We start from the raw sequence: 21,800 nt of genomic DNA on the forward strand, positions 1-21,800 counted from the left end.
TTATTTGACATCTTCAACCCTGAGAAGTGGGTCCCCGCCTCGATAAAAAGGTATATGACGCTCTCGATCGAAACTCCACCACAGCATTAGAATTAGACATTTCAGATTTTGTTTCACTTTTTTTTTTTTTTCATTCTCTAGAATCTCACATTCATCAATTCTTCATCTCATTGTATTCCTTTTCATTTTCTCATCTTTGCTTTCTGGTCTGGGTTAATAATTGTCCAAGCTTCGGTAATGCCCTTGGTGGGGCCATTGGCACACAGTGAATCCACAAGGACAGTGCACAGACACACAACGATGGCATTGTACACGTGCAGCGTTGTACCACAAGTTGTTTAACTGGCATGGATCTATTTCTATCACTCAGGTGCAACATGTACCGTCTTTCTTTAAGCCCGTCTAACTAACGCCCTCATTCACGTTCATACAAGTTCAGTTTTAGGTGAATTGCCCTACCTTTTTCTGTTTGGTGGAGCATTTGCCCTTGCAGCCAGTATGCAAGTAGAGTCACTGTTCTTTCTCTCAGTAACCATATACGGTCAAAGTCGTACCAGGTCTTGGCACACAGGCACATTCCAGACCCAATGACTTTAGTTTGTTTTCAGCATTTTCATATATTGTCTTTCAAGTTTTATAGCTTTGTGTGAAAATCCAGAAAAGGCTGCAGTGTTGCGCCACAGAGGTACTTTGATAGTGGTGTTGGCACATATGGGGGGCGATGGGTCTTTTTGATCATGTTGCATAAATAGTTTCCATATAAAAGGTGGCTCTTCCATCTTTCGTTATCCCAAGTTATTCCCCATCTGTTAAGAGAACAACAGGGATAACAGTGAATCCAACAGTGTACGAACTCCCATCCAGTTTCAGTCTGTCCTTTCCCTCATTCTCTCTACTGTCAATATTATGAGGGACAGCCGGAAGTATGGGCTTTTACTTATATTTATCCAGTATACTACTAAATATAAAAACAAATTCAGTCTTATTTAAAATAGAATAAGGATGTATAACAATCATATAGTTGAACTAGACTAGTGAAAAAGCAATACAAATTAGCTTGTCCACCAACATTTATTTTAACAGGTGAGGTGCAAACACTATGTCAACATTAATCTGAATTGTTTGGGAATAAACAAATAGTTTAAATTATACAAACAGCATAATTGATTCTGAAATGATGGAGACCATCTATAAAAACATAATTAAAACATATGAACACGTTTGTTTATCTACTTTTTGTAATGTCTTAGCATGAGTTTAAACATATCGGATCATTTTTATGGCTCAGAAAGATGCAAAGAAATTGTTCTTTCACATTTAATTTTTTTGAATTGTAAACGTATACTATTCACACAATCATACTGTATCCTGCTGCATCTGATTAATTCAAACAATACAGGATTTATATTTTAAACAGTTGGGTTTTTGTCATGAAATGTAATCTAAACCCCTGATTTTACTAATACATGTCTTAACTGCTTTAGTTGTTTAAGCCTAACGCTGCTTTTGCTCTAGTTCATATCTCTTTCCCATCCACGCTGCAAACATCATCCTTGCAGTGATATACTACCTCAAAGCGGCTGTAGACCTTCTTCTCCTTCCTCATACTCTCTATCCTCTTCAGTAATCCCTCCCGCTCCAGGACGTTGGTCTGTTGATGCAGAAATCGACTCTTTTTGATGGAGTTTTGTCTCTCCAGCACCTTCTCCCCGCCAGCACCATCTCTGTCCCCTCCGGTTGCTTCTCGCTCCAGTCGGTTCTTCTGGCTGTTGGCTGAGATCTGCTCTAGAATGACTTTGGTGTCATCTCGTAGGTTGCTACTGTAGAGAACAGAGCTGCCCGGGCCCGGGTAACGAGTTGGGCCGGACACGCTGGTTGATGTCTTGTGATTGGCTGTAGTTTGGTCCGTAGTATCTTTAGCTGATAAACTCGGCTTTTTGCTTGAACCCTCAGTGATCTCTTTGACCGTGCTCATGCCTCTATCATCTCCGGAAGATTTCTTTTCCTTATCCTTGGGCGCCAGGAATCCCTTTAGCCTCTGAGTCTGCTTCTTTAAAAAGTCCAGTGTCTTACCGTCACCCTTGCTCTCACCAAGTGTGTTGATGGATGTAGTAGATCCCAACCCTCTTTGCAGTCCTTCCCTGGATTCATCACGTGTCAGAGTTGAAGAACTATAAGAGCGACTCTTTTTTAGCTGACTCTTCTCTGCATCTGTAGCGTCTGTGGTCAGAATCTCCTCGTCACAGGAGATGCGGCGAGGATTCAGTCCTTTGAGCTTCAACGGATCTCTCCTGAAGATCTTCGGTGAAGCGAGGGGCTTTAGAACCTTGAATATATCTTTCTTTTGACCCTCAGACGCACTTTCTTCTTTACGAGGATGAGTTGCCTCTGAAGGTCTCAGGTGGCTCGCAGAAGGCTTGGTGGGGATCATGGGTGGTTTTGAGGAACTAAATGAAGCTCTACGAGTGAGCTCTGCCAGTTTTGAAGAGATGTCTGGCTTCTTTGGTTCAGGTTCTGCTGAACTAACAGGGACAGTTGGGCTCTTTAGAGACATTGTAGCTTTGAGGGGACGTCTATCAAAAAGGTCTGGCTTTTTTTCAGCGGGCTCTGGGGCTTTTAGTGATGACTCTGTCTCCATTTTAGAGGCTTTTCTCTTGGCAGCCAGGTCTTTGAAATACTGCAGTCTATTGGCTGGGTCATTCATGTTCATAGATAACGATGTTGTGACTTCAGATTTCCCAGCAGTTGGTGTCTTCTTTACCTCTTCGTAGGTTTTCTGAGGTTCCTCTTTTGCTTTCATTTCCTCTTTCATTCGGATCTCCTTTTCCTCCTGCTGTCGCTCTCTCTCCTTCTCTCTTTCTTTCTGCCTCTCCCTTTCTTCATCCATCTCTTTTGCCTTTTCTTTCTCCATCTCCCTTTCTTTCTCCTTTTCCCTTTCTTTCTCCTTTTCCCTTTCTTTCTCCTTATCTTTTTCTTCGGCCTTCTTTCTCCACTCAAAAGGCTCACGAGACAAAGACCTTCTCTTCTCTAGGATCTGGGCCACAATCGAGGAAGTGCGCACTGTGTCTAACTCGTCGTCTTTCTCGGTTGCTGGTTTTAGGCCAAGGCTACCACTGTGGATCTCTGCTTTGGAAGATGAGAATATAAGTGAGGAACGCAGACGAGAGCTACGCTGAAGGAGTGGGTTAACACGTGTACGGAATGATTCATGTTTGGACAGGAAAAGATCTGGAGCCTCCTTCACCTCCACATCTACACCAACCTCCCTTGCTGCACCCCTCTCTGTGTCTCTCTCTCTTTCCCTCTCAGCCTCCCGAGCTGCAAATGGCTTTAAGTCACTGACTGATGGAAACAGATCCTTGGAGGTTGTTGGGGCAGAGTCTTTACTGTTGCCCTCAGGTAAGATGGGCTTTCCATACCGCGGTCTCAGGATCTCTGGTCTGGGTTTGGGGGGGACATTCGGTGGCTCCTTTGTTCCAAAGCGGGGAGCCGAATGTTCAGTGGCAGTTGGCTGCTGAGATGGTGGAAGATCTTCAAATGCATCAGGCCCCAACGGTTGAGCCAGACCTTCTTCTCCACCGTCCTCATAAGTGCTGAGATAGGATTGAATTCTCCAACTCCTCATGCCTTGCTTAGCACCGTCGTCTTCATCATGCGCTTGATCAGATTGTTTGCCAAAAGGTTTCTTCTCTGGTGGGTGGAGCTGCGTGGGTGAAGTCTGGCAGGCATACGGCTGACCTATGGTTGGCCTTTTATTGGTGGAATCTCCCCCATACCTCCCAGCTAATGGAGGTGCCTGGTGTCCCTGGTGTCCCTCAGGTCCTCTCAAGTCCTCAGATGAAAAGTAGCTTCGACCATAGTTTCCTGCTGGAGGCTCCGGTTCTGAGCGATAGCTTGAATCTGAATGCTGGTCAAAGGAGAGTTGTGAAGAACGATCTCGCAGTCTCTCGTAGTGTCCATGGCCAGATCCCGGCCCAGGCCCTTCATTGTAGTAATGGCTAGTTTGGGTCTGCTCTCTGTAAGTGAAATATGGTAGTTAAGATTCAGATACATGTGATGATTCTGAATAGTTCAGTTTCCAAACAGTTGTAGATATTAAAGGGTTAACTACCTTTGAAAATCTGTCTCATCCAGATTATTCATGACTCTGTGTTTCATGTATTGCCTTGAAGATGAGTAGTTTTCCTGGGTTCCCTCTGCATAGCTGTGCCTCTGGAAGGCGGAGGTATTCATCTCCATTTGTCTGGAAACTATGGATCTCCCCTGTTCCAGGTACGACTGCTGCGGACGAAACTGTTGCTGGGAATATTTTCCAATTGTAATTCCTGCCCCAAGTTCAACGGTTTGACGATATGGATCGGTCCGTCGGAAAGGAAGTCCAAGGTTACGATCTGAGTCTCCATAGGGGAAGGCAGCGGCAAGCTCAGGCTGCCTGCGGAAACCTATGGGGTTACGTAAAGACTGGGTCCTCTTCAGACCGAACTGGTTGCCCAAGTAACTGCTGGTGCTGCTGGTCTCAGAGAGAGAAAGTGCTCCATTGGATGGGTCAATAACTAAAGGCTCTGACTGAGCAAAGAGAATGCGAAACTCTTCATCAAAGGTGGCAACTAGCTCCCCGAGGAAGAGGTGAGCGATGCAGCGGTGGATCTTCTCAAAAGACCACATGAAACTGGAAGAAAATAAGAAAGAACGTTGGTGGCATTAAAGTACTTGCATTTGCAGAGTGATAGGCAAGGGTGTCTTGAGAATATAATACAAATATAATAAATACAACGGAATGACTCACCTGTAGTTGCCACTGAGTACAGCTTTGCAGTCAGCCAGGAGGAAACGATCCTTCACCTGCCCCTTAAATGATTTCCCTGTACGGGAATAATAAGTTATTCCTGCCACAGTCCTGACGCGCACCATCTGTAAAACCAAATTTAAAATTATTATTATTAGTTATGGACAAATGCACGCCTTAGTGGAAATTACGTGTTATAAATAAGTACAAAAACAATAAATGTCAAAGGATAGCCAACGGGCAGCACAGTCTTTTGAGGAAATGTATGAAAGACAAACTCACAGGATGCAAATCCAAGTTGACTTTGCAGTTGACCACCATAGAAACAAAGCTATGGGCTTCCTGCTCGTCCAGTAGAATGTAAACTGGAATGTGGCGCGCTGCTGCGTCCAGAAGATCCGAAAAAATGTCAACATCTGTGAACGTGTCCATCACCACAGCAATAACCTGAAGCAGAAGAGCAAACACAAGAAAACTAGTTTGGTCAATATAATATTGTCTTTATTAGTTCAGTTTTATAATAATTTTAAATAAATGGGTAATTTAAAATTGCAACATGTAAACGATAACATATGTAGATGTTTATGGTACCTTTGACTGGCTTGCGTAAATGTTTCTCCTGACAATGTGATAAATAAGAAGGATTTAAAGACTAATTTATGTACTCACGCTATTTACATCATTCCATAGATACTATACAAACGTAATAATGAATTAAAATATTGTGCACACTTCAATTAAGACATCTCTTCCTCATTCCTCACTTAACCACATTGGGTCACAAAATACACTATTTCAGGGCCCTATGATGAATACATGTACAAAACATCTGGCACAAATAACTGAGACTATATGGGAATTTGACTGCCCTCAGTCTATCAGCAATACAGTAAATGTTCATCTCAAATAAATGTACGCAGTAAACATGGTATAGAAAGATAAGCTGTCTCTAAAGCTGTCTGTCTATGTGCATGTTGAAACACTTTTATGACTGAACACAGGAGAGTCAATCTTTTTGTCACAGTTAAAAAGACAGACATGTACCTTTAACAAAAAGACAGAAATAGAGGACAAATAACAACACAGTCCACCACACTAACTTGGTTTGACTCATGTTCATTTCATGTAAACTATATTTTAAAAAGGCCAGTGAGTTAAAAATTTGCCTGAAAGGGAGTGGTGTCGAAGTTGGCAGTGGGAGATAAAAAGTAAGATTAACTAAGAATGAGATAGCATTACCTACACATACACTGATCACTGACAGCCCATTATCTCAATTTTTTTTTAAGAGATTAAGTTTGATTTGTAAGGTGCATACCAGTAAGACAGAGAAAGAGGACATTTATTACATTATAGCGTTTCCCACCCATCCACTCTCAGATTAGCCATGAAAAAGTGTTGTATGTGCTTCAAAACAAAAGCATACATAGCATATTTGTTGTTGTGCACTGAATAAGTGTATGTTTATGACCGGATAATGCTTTGATCTCAGATTCAGATGCTGCTTTTCTCAGTAATACCAGCTGAAAGCAAACAGGATATGCAAGTTATCTCTTGTTTACCCTCCCTTCTACTTACTTGGCGGGCATTCTTGATGAGTCTCCTGGCCTGCTCCTTGATGCTGGGCATGTCTGGGTCGGAGGGGTTGACTAGAGTGGTGACCTCCGTGGGCCCCATGAAGCCTGGCTGCGGTATCGGCCAGCCCATGTCCAGCCCCGGGGCATCCAGGTCAGACTGCATCGGCCAGTAAGTGTCGGAAGAGCCATCATCCGGCTGACCTCCCTCATGGTATGTCAGCTCTGGGACACTGGAGGACTGGTTGGGCGTCTGGATTGTGGACTTGATAAATTCAATTTCTGCCTGTGACAGGAAACCGAAGATCTCTGCACTCTGGAGGAACTCAAAGTAACCCTGGTGTGACAGGAGACACACCCAAATTAATTAAACCAACACATCTTTTAAAATAATTATTCCTTTGAAACTGATTTAAAAACAAGTACCAGTACAAAACTACCTGTATGTCAGTTTCTATCAGAGCATCAATAGCTAGGCGGTACTCCTCCCGGTAATGCGGGGGCAGGTAGTTTGGGTCGAGGGGGTTATCGCCAACCGATGAGCTCTGAGATCGGTGTGCCATGGTTGGAGAGTGGTGGGATCAAAAGTCAGGGCTCGGGTGAGAAGAGGGAAGTGAAGAGGACTTTGTTCCTGTGCAGAAAAAGAAAAGGCCAGTGAGAGACAAATTATGTTGGTAAATTAAAAGAAAGGGATGTACAATGCTATTAATACATTTTATATTTGTTCAAGCATCTGCACAGCCTTTTTTAGTGTTTTAGAGAAATAAACATGACAGGTTTTTAAGAATCTCAAACAAAACGATAATCAGGGATTCAGTTGCTCACATTGCTTTTGTGGTTGCAACTAGACAACAAACCACTCCGGAATCCGTGATAAACAATACTCATAAATTCAACCACATATTCCTGAGGCTGGTGAGAGGAAGAACGCTTTGTGTCAGGATACACAAGAAGTCAGATTACCTCTAACCTCTCACACAAAGAGTCTATTGTTGCAGAGTCAAACCCTTGCACAGTAAGTACACTTTTCCCATTAGCACACCTTTACTGGCACACAATACGACATGGTTGTATTACGGCGCACGTTAACAGGTGTGACAGATCTCCACAAACTCTTTTTTTTTCCCAGCTGAAGGGCACGAAAGGCAACATAATGGAGTTAAGGAGAGGAATGGTGCAGATTCATTCAAATATAAATTGTGTTGTGATTGATGGTTTGTTTTTATTATTGCCATTAATATTATACAAATAAAAAATAGATGGGGCACTACAATAAAAATAACTGTTGACAACTTATGTAATGTAGTAGTTAACTCGATGACCTTGGACAACAAAAATAATAATGTTTATAATAAAGAGCGATACCAAGACATTGTTTGTAACTTCCTCAGACTTCATATCAGTCAGGCAAGAGAAGGGGAGGAATAAGAAAGGTATTCAGAGGTGTATAGACAGGTTCTCTCGGCTCAGTAAACCCTCGTGCTGGTGCGTCACGCTTCAAGTTGCTACTCGGACCTCATCCTGAAAAAGCTGGTTCAGTCGTAACACACAAATTGACATATGAGACAGCATGACGATGCTGTTAGCTATGCTCTGACTTGAACAGACTTAAATTTGAGATAGTGAAAGGAACATTGTCAATAACAATTTGTGAATGTGCGATTGGTTAATGGAGAAAGAGAGGATGGAGAATTTTAGGAATCACTTCGCAGATCCAGAGACTCTAAGAGCCAAGTTAAGTATCCTTCACACAATTTGTATGCGTAATGCGGATTAATCGATTTATTAGATACCAATTATCTCACTCAAAGCCCAAAAGAGACAATAAGCCACCGTTGAAAATCAAGAAGGCAAAGATAACTAAACCTAACAAAAAGAAACTTTCCGAAAAAAAACAACACAAAGAGGGAGATAATAATAACAATTAGGACTGCAGCTAGCGATTGTTTTCTTCATCAATTCATCTGCAGACATATATTTTTTTATTATCAATCAATTAATCATTTAGCCATCAAATTGCTTGTTTTGCCCCTGACTGAGGTCTCAGCTGGATTCCAACCCTCAACACAGCCCCATCAGCTGAGCCAACCAGGACATCCAGACGGATATTTAGTCCTGACAGCTGCATACTGGATGGGTCACCCACAAATAAGTTAGAGTTTTAGAGTTTTCTAAGTAAGCAGGTTAAACATTTGCACAGTAAATCTCAGGACTATGCATTTGTCCCTCCTGCACATTGCAGCATGTTGTCAATACAATAAGAGTTTCTGACTGTGTGGATATATCCCCACAGAGAAGTACAGTCTCAGGAACTGTGGTTTATTGACAGCTGGGTGCATAGTCAATAAAGGTGTGTGCGACTTGGAGGATGAGAAGAGCTTTTGTAAGGTTGTACCTGCTTTAGAAGTGTGTTACGTGTTTTCTGTTAACTTCCTCACACACTTGAGAGATTGGTGGCGAGAGCAAAAGTCCTAACCCGCAATGAATGGAAGAAGCTAGTTTACTCAGAGGGCTATGAGTCACCGGGTAGCCCGGCCTTGCCTGGGGATAACTTGCAACATTCTGGTCTCTGGTGATTCATGCTGGCAAAATGGCTGACATCCTGTTTCCATACTCATTTTGAGCCATAGAAATTGGGCCTTTGTGGTGTGGCGTTCCCATTTGAAAGTTCCATAGCGGGCAGCGAGCTATGTTTGAAGCACATACTGCTTTCATGAAATCATTTTACTCCTGCCAAGTTTCTAATATGGACGAATCACAACTACTTTTACGTGTTTTGTTTTGTTCATTATTTTAAAGAAGTTTAGCAGCCTGAAGCTTAGTGTGTATTTAGGCAATTATGCTGAGGCAGCAGTAGAAGACATACCTGAGGACTTGTGAGAACAGCTATAAACTTAGAGGTGTGCACCTAGCCGTGCTCGTCATAATGTTTAAACCTCAGAAAAACAGCCAACAACAAGTGCTTTTCAAATTATGAAATAGTTAGAACAACTGTTTTGCTTTTAAGTTGCAAAAATTAAGAAAAACTATTGATTATTTGTGTTATTATCAATTTTTATTTTATCGTTTACTCAAAAATAGCAAAAAGATGATGACGATTGCCACTAAAAGCAAAAGATATCAACACATAAAGCACAATTGAGGAGTTGAACGCAGGTAATGTTCAGCAGTTTTACTTGAAAGATTCATTGATTACATGAAAATTGTTGATGAATAAAAAAACTCCAGCGAACCGGAGCAAATCAACCCTGAGATGAATATGAGCCAAGTAGGTGACCACGGAGCACAGTAGCACTAAAGATAGTCTGAGACTTTCCTATTCACTCTTGTGACCTCTGGGTTATGCAGAATGCAATACCAGCAGCACAATAACAGCAAGAATAACACAATGTAAGAAGCATAGCAGACTTTCTCCACCTAACCTGGCCGACTTGTCGGATATTTAAACAAATTATGCTGCTTTGTTTGTTGTTATAGCAACTGCAGTAAGCATCAAACCGTTGACAGTGACATGATGATAGAGATCTTTTTCCCTCTTTTCTCTCTCTGTGTTCCTCCCTTACTTAAAACTTTCTGGACGAGCCTGCCCTAAACGCACCACTGACAAAGCCTGTTTGAAACCCTAAACCACAGGGTAGGCAGGCAACCGACTGCAGCTCTCCGAGGCTGATACACCTAATATTCAGATGTGCCTAATGTTTGCTCACCAATCGTGTGCATGGCTCATTCTCAGCATTCCTACCATGAGAAGAGGGAGATAAACATAAGGGAAGAGCTGAGAGGGGGGAAAATGTTATCTGTATCAACATGTGAATAAGAGAAACAAGCCTGAGGAGACACAAACAATAAAACTCCCAAAAATATTTTATATTTTCTCTTTTGTCTCTCTCTCACACACACACACACACACACACACACACTCACACTCACACACACACACACACACACACACACACACACACACACACACACACACCTGAACACTCCTCACTAAACACACAACATGAGTGATCAGGCATACCTCTTCGGTTGATTCATTTTGTGCGATAATTCGGTCTGAATGGAGTAAGAAACGAATACCACAAAACAGGTTTGGAGGGATGAGCCACTAATCTCCCGGTGCTCCTGTCAGGACCGTTCAGTGACACTTTCGTCAGATTGACACACACAAACATAGGTTAATGCGAACACGGAGCACAACTCATCTCTCTGTATGTCATCACACCTGTTGAACTGACAGTGGAAAGTCACACAAAAGACAGCTCAAGGTCAGGGGAACGTATACTGCCTGTGAGAACAAATGGCGGCACATATCCTCCCTTCTCCGAACTGTGTTGTACAATAGCGGCACTGCTTGAAAAACAGGTCCACTGCTGCGGTCCTCTAGAGTGGAAAATCTAACATCAAAAGCGTAGAAATACTTCTACTTTGCATTTTCTCTCCCTAGGAAGCACACTATTGCTCATACATGTTTTACAACCACAAACAACCTTGTAACATATACAATGCAAACACAGCTATGAATGGGATGCAGTCTTGGCCATATTGCTAGTGTGACAAGATGAAATCTATAATAAGAAGCACACATGCAGGGACTTGCCACAAAAAAGAGCTGGCGCTACAAACCTTTTCCCCCCAAATTATAAACACATGTTGGATTATTCCTATCCAGTGAGTAACTTTGAGTGAATTGAGGAAAAGCCTGTAAAGGTGAAGTTGGAATCATTACATTGCTTGTTTGGTACAAAGCTGCAAACAAATGTAATAAAGCTCATATAAGAGCCTATAGATCAAAGCCTTTTGAAGACAACAACTGGAGGGTGTCTTGCTTGCTCAACACACGGCTGCAGGACCAATACCTTGTATTATCTCATCAATATCTCTAAATTAGAGGGATGTCATGTTAGCCAAATGACAACCTGCAATCCATACATAGCATTGCACAACCAATGCATTAAACACACTCGTAAAAGTGTCTCTGCCTTTTCAAGCATTATTTATTCCCACTATCCCATACAATACAGTGCAGACAATGCTCTACACAATCAGACCGAAAAAAAGTAGCTGTTTTTGTCTCTTTCTTGAATGTCTTCAAAGGGCAGGAGAAAAAGCAGCAGTTAGTCAGTGACAGTCAATGTGGAGCCTTCTGTGTGCTGAGACTACAATAACAATACTGTTCAGGTTTTGCAATGCACAGCAGCAGCTACCAGGATAATTAATCCTCTATAAACTGTAGGTTGCTGGTGAGGAAAGTAACCAGCATTTTACTTTTTACTCACATTAATGGAGTAATGAATAAAAGAGAATAGACTAGACTGGGATACAGGAGATATTACACCAGGAGGGGGACATAGTATAATTGATTAGATAAATAGGACATAATTAGGATACAGCTGGAGGATAATAAAACAGGATCTGTCCTCACAAAGAGCAAGAAACAGCTAGAATAGAAAAAAACAGGATAGAGTAGAGCAGGATAGAATAGGACATAGGACAGAACAATGTCGAATAGGATACATTTAAATTAAACATATATTTAAACAGGATCCAATAGAATATAATAGACCCTTTGTTTTATTGAATTGTCTTTTGTCCCATGTTGCACTTGCAAACTTCGCCTTAATTTCCACTCCAGTCCGTACCTCCAAACTTTGCTGCAGTACTTGTCTCCTCTCTTTGTACCGACGGGTCTCGCTCTTCTCTGTGAAACCGCCGATGCGCGTCTCCTTCTCGTCGGTATTCCTCGGATCGGGCTACAACTCCACACAAAACCCCCGGTGTGCACCCTCCACTGTCAACGAGCGAGGACAGGCGACGCAGGGCCGCAGGGACTCCAGGCCCGGGCTAATTGCTTCTCTAGGCGGGGTGTGAACCTCCAGAGGCGCCGCCACATCGGGCACAGATCAGCGCGCTGAATGAGGAAGGAGACTCGACTCCGGTGAGGCAGGGCTTTCCCACCGGCGAGACTCCTCCCAAAACCCGTTGATCACTGGAAACAGAGGACCATTGGAAGTTCACTCCCAGTGGCGGATTTCAAAAGTGTTGGCCTCTATGTCATGGCTGCCCTTTGGGATTGTTCTGGCCTTCATGAAACAGAACTTTATTCAAACCTTTTCCCCAAATTATTTTAACATAGATGTTTTTTCTGTAGGACTTTGTTAAATTTTTTTGTCAGTTTTGTTCAAATAAATCACCCTTTGAACTTAATGTTTATGCCGTTTGTCTGCACTTATTTTTGTTTTATTTTGGCACCTTATCTTGTCTTTTGGCACGTTATGCTGGCTGGATTGTTTGCACTGCCTAAATATAAAATGTAGCACCATTGGTCCTGGAGAAACGGGATGTCATCCCTACTTTGTATTTGTATGTGGACCGGTTTACAATACAGTCCCCTTGAGTCCCTGGACGATTGTTAAGTGTCTGGCAGCCGTTCAAAGCTGCACTATAATGTATGACAGAATAAATAACCATTTCTCAATTCAATACTTTCAGCGGTTTTGATGCTTAAGCCTCACTGGGCCTGGTGGGACCAGTATCTTTTGGTGACTAATGTTAGCTAACGTTAGATAAATGTTGCTTTGTAATTGATATTACGGTTTCAGTTTGTTGACTTGATGATCTTCTCTTTAGAATTTAAAATTATCCCATAATAATTACCCCAATTTGAGCAAAAGCTACATGTTTACTACTGAAACATTGTGTGCATGAGTCACCTGCTGTTTATCTCTCTGGTAAAGCACTGAATCAGCAGCGTCCTGCACTTCCCCTTTATGTGGATCGTCTGCTGCAGACCACACTACTCAGTTTCTCCTTCTTATATAGTGGGCTGGATTTGGGAAGCATGTTTTTCTAAAGGCCATAAAGCCACATTGCAGGTGATACTCAGATTCAGTGACACTATTTGTATATCATTCGAAGGAGATACTGGATTTAGCAATTGTTTCACTATTTAATAGGTTCCATAATTGTCTTCTTCCTAACATCCATTGATTATATAATAACAACTGGTAACGACTTCAGTCTCAAGCCTTCATCTGTTTCACTCTCTTTCTTTCTTTACTTTGAACTTCTTCTCTTTGAGATTATCTCTGTGTGTCTCTCACTTGCTCTCAAATACACTGCAACCATTACATTTAAACAAGGCATTCAGGTAAAGTATACGGGCGTGTGTGTGTGCATTTTATATGGGCCGTCCTTTGTCCTGAAACGTGTCTATGAGACAGAACACACCTTGTTTCATGGCCCTCTGATAGCAACACACACACAGACTTGTGAATATTGCTGTGTGTTCAGTCCTGCTGAAAGGTGTGGCTCCTGTATGAAAGCACGTCCTCGTGAGCTGTTATTCACTCAAACGGCAGGAAACATATTTCTGGACTCTTTCTTTGCCTGTTTGCTCTCTTCCAATTCATGCAAATGTGCAACTCTCAGCTTGACAAAGATATGAAATGAGAGTTGACTGTTTGCATACAGCTGAGTGAGTATTACAAGTAGACTATGACTGTGTGCAAGGATAAAGAATACTGTGTGTGTGAAATTATATCCGATGAAAGAAGTACGAGTGCCAGTAGAGAGTCTGCTCACATGAACAAGCTATGATAACAATCATGAGCAGGTATACAGACGCTGAAACGCAGGGTGCGGTCGCCCCATGGAATGTGCTCAAGGCATCTTACCACACCCAACATCTTTCTCTCTCTCTCTCTCACTCTCTCTCGCTTGGCCTCTCTCTCTCTCTCTCTCGCTCTTTTTATCTCTCGTTATCTCTTTCTCTCTCTCTCTCTCTCTCTCACTCCCTCCCTTACTCCCTCTCTCTCACTCCCTCCCCCTCTCTCTCTCTTTATCGCTCGCTCGGCCTCTCTCTCCCGATTCACCTCCCTCTCTGAGTCATCTGGCAGCCATTGAACAGGTGTACAGGTCCAGGCAGAATCGAGGCAGCAGCTAAATCCCGGCCTGCATCTCAACATGCCTGGCGGAGGAGTCTGCATTATCTATATATATATATATATATATATATGTGTATATATATATATATATATATATATATATATATATATATATATATATATATATATATATAACCACAAGCCAAAACAGCGTCATTGTCTCCTCTTAATAAACTGTAAACTTAGTGTATTATAATAGATGTTAGACATGGTTTCAATTTCCTTTTTCAGAGGATAACTTTGTTGTAAAAGTGAGTTGAGAGATGGGAGACAAAAGCACAATAGTTGGAAAGCGGAGTAGCTCAGTGGATCGGGAGTCACTCAACACCAACAGTTTTTCAGGTTTTGTCAGACTATTCTCAGTTCTTTTTCAGAGCAGGCTTTATGCTATTGTGGCAGATTTGTTTATAAAGCTATTACAAGATTTTTGATCCTTTTTTTTATTTGCCGCATGTCTATGTATAGTTGTTGTCCCAGAGCAGACATAGTCACCATTTACTTGGATCAACTGTAATTTACTTCAGCACTGTAGAAAGTGAATACAAAGAGGTCAGTCTGAGAGTCTGCTCTTGTCTTGTCTTTCTGGAGCCTGCATCTCTGAGGCCCTGAGCTTTCCCAGCATGCTTTTCTCACGCTGTAATGTCACACCTGAGTATAAGGTGACTCTCTGGAGCCTGGGGCTCTGAGGTCATCTTTACACCACTGTGCTGGGAGGAAGGGGGCACACACATCCACTTCAGCGCTATACAGTATATGGGTTGCTATGTATGTGTGTTTGAGGGGGGTGGCAGTGTTGTGTGTAGTTGGACTGTGATGCCAATGAGACGACACTATACATTCCAATTACCACCTCCCAGATAATGATATTTCACATTTAGTTTCTTTAGTCTGCATCGTGTGAAGATCCTGCAAATTAATAGAGAGTAAAACATGACCCTGTGTGTGTGTGTGTGTGTGCATGTTTGCGTGCACACGCGTGTGCATGCATACGCGCGTGTGTGTGTGTGTGTGTGTGTATGTGAATGTGTGACTAAGAAACCTGATTACCATTCCCATTATGTTGTTACAACAGATTACACCCAGTACCAGTACATCTAAATGAGATTTGTATTTTGAGCCTGCCAAACCTGCATGTGTGTGTTATCATATACAGTACATGTGTGCTCCTGCTTTGGCCAGAACTCGAGACCTTGTCAGGAGACTCTGACAAGCATTACAATCAGTTTTTAGTACTGGGTGGGGCATCATCATGAACCATAAACAACTCAAGTAGAAGGAAAGTCCCATAGTGTGCGTGAGGTGTGTGTGTGTGTGTGTGTGTGTGTGTGTGTGTGTGTGTGTGGACTGACAGCGTCGTTACATACCTGTGACAGGTGTTGCAGTTTGATGCTATTATTTCCATTGTACTGAAATGAGGTAATGATTATTCAGGAAACACCATGCATAACTTAACAGACAGGATATGAAGACAGAGTAAGCAACTGTCTGCTTCATCAAACCAGCTTGTCATCATCATGCTGTCACTACAATGGCCGCTTCAATACTGGCATAGGTTATTGTTACTGCCTTTACAACTAAATAATAATAATAATTAACTTGAAAAAAATACATATATATATATTTTATGAGCACAAGAAAAAACATTATTCTTCATACGGTATTTTTTTTTAAATAAAAGAATTCGTAAGAAGCACCGACATATTACAGGTCTTTATTTTGAACCTCACCAAACAGGACGGCATGTGCTCGGGGACATAAAGGAGTTGTCTTGTCTTTTTCATCAAGTGTATATGTCAAGAATGTAGTTGAGGTTGAAACCAAACATTAAAGCAATTAACGATGTCCCATAGGTTTAGGTGTGAAAATCACTTCAGAGCTACATTAAGAGATCAAAGACAGTGTTACCGTCAAAGTAGTACGGTGACATAAGTGTTTGCACTAATGGGCTTTAAATTTCCAAGAATGCCATATGCGGGTCTGAAGAAGGAACAGACTAACAGGCAGACAGGACTGATAGAGGCGTAAACATGTCAGTCACCAAACAGAACAGGCTGACAAAGCAGTTTAGACTCAGTAGGGGGCCCCTGTTTCAGACAAACACTTCCTGGTTACCACGAAGAGCAGAATACAACTTATAATGTTTAGATGTGAAGTGGGTTTCCCTTTAGTTAAATATATCTATTAACAACACTATTTTAACATTCATGTTGATATTTGTTTCCCTGACATGACAAATATATAAATGAAAGATCAGACCCAGCAAAATCGGTAGTGTTACTTACTGTTAATATTCCAGTGGAAAATAGTTTGAGTTGATCAGTGTTGTTTTGGGTGTTCATTAAGCACTAAATAGCTCTGGGGGCAGAGTTGTTTCGGTGAGTTAACGCAATGCACTCCTGACTGAGTTATCTACACATCCGTTTTTTTGGCGGTATTATCTGACGGTGACGGTGGAGAAAAGTCCGGAATATTCTTTCATTTCAAGAGGTAAGAACAGAATATATTTACTTAAGTAGGCTGTTTATCTTGATATAAAACGATGTGTTGACGTCAAGTGTGGTGTAACGCGATTCATTTGTCATTGAGTCTGGTGGCTAACAGCTAGCGTAGCTAATATAAATTTAGGTTAAAATGCTAGCTAGCTAGCTACCAAGCAGTAAACATTATTTAAGTAAGGGGCATTTTCTCCGGTAAGATGTCAAATATATTGCTTCGTTAAGTGTGTTTCAATGTTATTTAGATGCCCAAAGTTAAATTGTTTTTCTACGCGGAAGTTAATTATTGTCAACCAATAAATAAAGTTGTAACTAATATGGTTAGCTCGTATAGGTTAACGCTAATGTTTAAATGTTAGCTAACTTTATCTCACAATCGAAATGTTCTTAACTGTGACCGCTGCGAGGTTGAAGAGAGGAGAAATAAGTCACCGGTCCAGCATATTTCACAACAAGCCAAAACAATAATTAGCCTTTTTGCGCTTTGAGAAAATGTAGCGTTATGCCACAATATTTTGCAAACAGAAACGCAACCATCCAACATGACAGGCGCCACCGACGTTACTAGCTTCCGGCACTGCGGTCTCGAGCACTCAGCCGGATGACCCGAGTGGTTTCCACTACTCAGATATTGAAAGTATATTTACTTATTGCATTTTCAATGGCCTACTTCTAAGAAAAAGGCATTGGCCTGTGGGGAATCCCTTGATTTCTTAAAATACTTGTTTCCACTACACTAAAAGATGCCCTCCTTAAGTTCAACTGCACTGCAATTAAAAGTCCATTTCAGTTTGTGGCGCGTGTGGATCCACCAGCAGTCCTATACTGCCCCCTACTGGACTGACCTGAACTGTACTTGAGTGTGTTTAACTGGGACTCGGTGCACTTGCAACAATGTTATTGTAAATTAAGCAGAAAATACAACAGTTAATACAATTCGTGGACGGACACGCCAATCTACGTATCATATAAGCATGAGGTAAACTGAAAATGTCATGACCAACATTTGAAATTGTTGTTTAGTGGATACATTGTTCAAATGTGTGCTAAGAACCCCAAACAGGAAAACAACATTGATCAAACAAATATTAATGAGCTCTAAGATAAACACAATAAAAAAAACTTTAATTTGATTTAACATTTACTGGATGCAAAGGTGCAAATGAAATGGGGTTGTGGAGTTCATACATGATGCAATGCTTGTCCATCATTCATTACATAATACAGTAATTAACTGTGGAGAGTGTAATTGTATAAAATCCCCTGTCTTGTGTTGCAACGTAGTTGAGCTATCTCGTGACATTGCGTTTTTTCTGCGTCACCTGAGGCCGAGATGGAAAATGAAACTGTGTTGTTAAGTTTCGTTTTCCAGAGTAAAGGCTTCAACGGGGATAAATACAGAGAAGTCTGCGGAGCAACGTTCACAAGTCAAACGTCGTTTCGTCGTTTCATCTCGCCAGAAGATTACCTGACCACCGAACAACATGAGCAGCTCTACAGGTAAAACATAATGTCTTATGTGTTTAGTATACGGTCATAAGCTGTGCGATTTGGTGCTTCATAATATTTGTGTTGATCAATTAAACGCCATTGACTTAACGTCAATATAATATCGGCTGTATTGAATGCTTTTTTTTTAATGACCCTGTTTTCCCCATCTTAATTTCCTTTCACATGCTGAGAGTTTGGTAATTTTTTTCCAGTGTTGTGACACAGGCACATATATTTGATTGACTTTGCTCTCGTGCAGACTGGGTTCCTTCTTTGTGGATGGAGACCTTTGAGGAAATGCTGGACAATGACAATGAGCTGGACTATGGAGACGAGTGGAATCTCAACTTTAACTACAACCAGACAAAACAGGTCACCCAGGAGGAGAGAAAAAGAGGCTGGAAGATCTTCTCCAACTGCAGCTTTGGACAGTATGTCTTATTGCTACATATTCTCAAAGTAACAATATATATCTAAACTGTAAACTAATTCAGGTTAAGGAGGCTAAGATAATGTGTAAAACTGTCGACAGAGTTTCTGAATGTGCCCAAGCTGTCTTGTTGTGCTTTCTCTGATCTCTGCATTCTGCATTCACATGTAGAAATTGTGGACGCCCATTTCCGCCAGTAAAAGAAGAAAAAAAAGATGAGATAAAATTTAAATAGATTTTTCTTCCTCTGTAATCTTATAATGTTTTTCTTTTACGGGCTGAAATGGGCTTCCATAAGAAACTGTAGGCAACGAGACAAGATTTTTGTATCAGATGCTCTGGTTTCTGTTCGTAGTCTGAGAAGTATTGATTGTGGTGCCTGAAAAGAACACAGTATATTATTTACCAACAAAGTTATGGGAAGATTGATCCTTAGTTTATATGTTAGTTAAACAATTGTAAAACATTCATCTTGGAAAATTGTACACATTTCTGCACAAAATCATGCCTAAAACTGCACAGCTCATTTTAGTTCAAATATATTTGACATATTTTATTTATTTATTTTAAATTGTATTTGTATCCTATTCTAGATTCATGTTTCTGGCTTTTTTAAATTGTATGTATCTTACAAAGCCCATAACTTGCTCATAAATCTGATTCTGATAACTTACAGGAAACACTGCTGACCTGAATACTCAGGTAGAATCTCTCTTACCCTGAGACACTCTGACTCCTATATGTTGTCTTCTCTTTTCCCCACAGGTTTCAGTGTGCATCTTGCCATAATGTCTGGTCTTCAGCGCGGGTGACGTTGTTGTTTCGTTACCGGCTGCAACGTGACCGGGGGACTGTGATCATGAGGCCCTTCGGACAGGCCTGTCGCAGTTGCAAAGATGATAGATTTCATCGCCCTGGTTTTTCCCAGGAAGAGGTGGAAGAAGCCTTGCTCAGGCTGTGTGCCAAAATTCGGAAGAATTGCTACGGAGAAGAGGACGACAGACAGTGTGGTGACAGTTCAAACCGGCCCAAGAAGTTTACCAAACCTCATGTTGCGGAGTTGTGTGAGGCCTGCAAACAGGGCATGTGCTGTGAGATCGATCCAGAGACAAAGTGACAGTGACTGGCTGGCAAGTTGTGTGCTGATTGGCTGAGATGTTCCTTTTTAGTTTGTATCAGCCTATTTTCCTATTTGTCATTAATGTTGTGTTGTAATTTTTTTTACCATCAATAATAATAATCCAATTATTCTATTTTAGCATCAGCACCAAAAGTACAGTTGTTCCAGTAAATGTATAGAAAAAAGGTTTAGCATTTTTGTTCACTATTAATAAAGTCTTGTTATAAAGTTTTGTTTCAACATGTGTTGCTTTATGTTGCTTTTTGTTTAAAGTATCATGTAGCCATATTCTGTTCTCAGCTGCCGGCTGGTTACATTTATCAAACAATTACATATATATATATATATATTTATTCTGTTTTACTTATTTAGTTGATATCGTTATACACAACTCACCTGTTATAGCAGCTAAAATACAACTTTCAAAACGGTTACAATATGATAACAACGTCTCACAAAACGACCCCAGACAACCGACCAATCAGGTGAGAGCCTTCCGGATGACATTTGGTTCCGCGCATGCGCAGTGCGCTTTTCTCTTTGGCAGCCACAACAACATACTGAAGCGATCCAGTCAGTCTCGCCCCTCCGCTCTCAGCAGCAGCATCATCGTCCCCGCCGGGTCCGGGTGGCAGAGAGGAGAGGATGGTCCAGTGGAGGAGCAGCCGGGGATGCGAATGACAGTGACACGACAATGGCCCTCGATGTACGCAAGTTCCCGAGCGTACGACTAGCGACCAAGTGAGAGAACCGTGTAAGTAAAACGGCGGAGATGTGATGTTGTCCTGCGCGAGGTGTTTGAGGCTAACAACGCGCTAACCTGAGGGAGGCGGTTTGCTAGCTTCGGTCGCGGCTCTTTGGGTGGTAACGTTCACCCACCTGCCCGTCACGGCCGAGGGGGAAACGTTAACACCCAAAGGGAGAGCGGTTTTTATCGGCAGCGTTTCGCACAACCTCCACCCGCCGCTCGCTTCCCGGGTCGCGTTGGTGATTCACAGACTGTCAGTGAGCTGAACAAAGGAGCTTTAACCGAGGGGCCGCATGGACAGAAACATGCAGAGAGAAGTCTGCTGCTGTTTGTTTTGTGCTCCATTTCATGCTGACACACTTCTTCAGGGATAACCACACGAGGTCTGACCTGAATATGGAGCTAAATGACGGTGACCCAGCTAATTGTGGGGAATGCCGAAGTGCTATTGAAGTAACTTGCACTGCATGTCACTGTGCAGCTCCTGCCCGACCTCAGCTCCTCGAGAGAAGTTTGATGTCTCTTCTGACAACCTGGTTTAGTCAGTTTATCCTGAAGCAGTCATGATCCACCCGCACTCTGACGAAGTTGACTGGCTTGATGTCTATCACCACACAGCACGTTTTGATAACAGTAAAGGCACGACAGTGGGTTGTATTAGTTAATAATAACAATATAGTAACCGAGTAGTCACTTTAGATTTGTCTATGAAGCTGCTGGCAGGTAGGGCTGCAATGCTCCATGTACTTTAGCTATAGATTAGCTGTACTGTTACAACCTACATAGAGCTGAGATACACATCAGTATTGTAATGTATTGATATGTATCAAATCCATTATTATTTTCATTAGACCTGAAAGGATCAGTCCATTAGTTGAGTGGTAGAAAGTTAATTGGCAACTATCATTCAAGTAATTTATCAAGCACAACTGAAACACTCTCAGTTTCCATCTTCTCAAAAGTGCACATTTGCTGCTTTTTGTGTTATACTACTGTCAGCTTAATATCATTTAGTTTTGGGCTGTTGGCATTCTTCACCATTTTCTGACATTTTATTGCCCATCAAATCGAGAAAATATTTGTACGATTTTCCTACAAGGAAAATAGTGGATACTTATAGCGCTAATCTATTTTCCTGATTTATCAATAACTTTAGTCTATAAAATATCAGAAACATACTTTCCTAGAGCCTGTCTTCAGTTTAAAATGA

At 41.6% G+C, this 21,800-nt stretch overlaps 2 protein-coding genes across 2 annotated transcripts; one reads left to right on the plus strand and one right to left on the minus strand.

Annotated features, from left to right (window-relative positions):
* Window positions 1-38: 38 nt before the first annotated feature.
* Window positions 39-6,923, minus strand: fam83hb (family with sequence similarity 83 member Hb; the record flags this gene model as incomplete). Its single annotated transcript, XM_079232078.1, has 7 exons — window positions 39-806; window positions 1,571-4,016; window positions 4,112-4,669; window positions 4,787-4,911; window positions 5,069-5,233; window positions 6,365-6,697; window positions 6,801-6,923. The coding sequence occupies 7 exons, from the start codon at window positions 6,921-6,923 to the stop codon at window positions 786-788; spliced, it is 3,771 nt and encodes a 1,256-aa protein (XP_079088204.1). The 3' UTR covers window positions 39-785.
* An 11,264-nt stretch (window positions 6,924-18,187) lies between these two features.
* LOC306749236 (receptor-transporting protein 3-like) lies at window positions 18,188-20,065 on the plus strand. The gene is made up of 3 exons (XM_079232500.1): window positions 18,188-18,301; window positions 18,552-18,723; window positions 19,488-20,065. Exons 1-3 carry the CDS (start codon window positions 18,286-18,288, stop codon window positions 19,837-19,839), a joined length of 540 nt encoding a protein of 179 aa, XP_079088626.1. The 5' UTR covers window positions 18,188-18,285; the 3' UTR covers window positions 19,840-20,065.
* The last annotated feature ends 1,735 nt before the right edge of the window (window positions 20,066-21,800 follow it).

Source organism: Taurulus bubalis (assembly GCF_910589615.1).
Source record: "Taurulus bubalis genome assembly, chromosome: 16".
Taxonomy (NCBI): Eukaryota; Metazoa; Chordata; class Actinopteri; order Perciformes; family Cottidae; genus Taurulus; species Taurulus bubalis.

Coding starts and splice junctions, on each gene's coding strand:
- LOC306749236 (XM_079232500.1), top strand. Junction 18,724..19,487: donor TCCAACTGCAGCTTTGGACA/GTATGTCTTATT, acceptor TTTTCCCCACAG/GTTTCAGTGTGCATCTTGCC.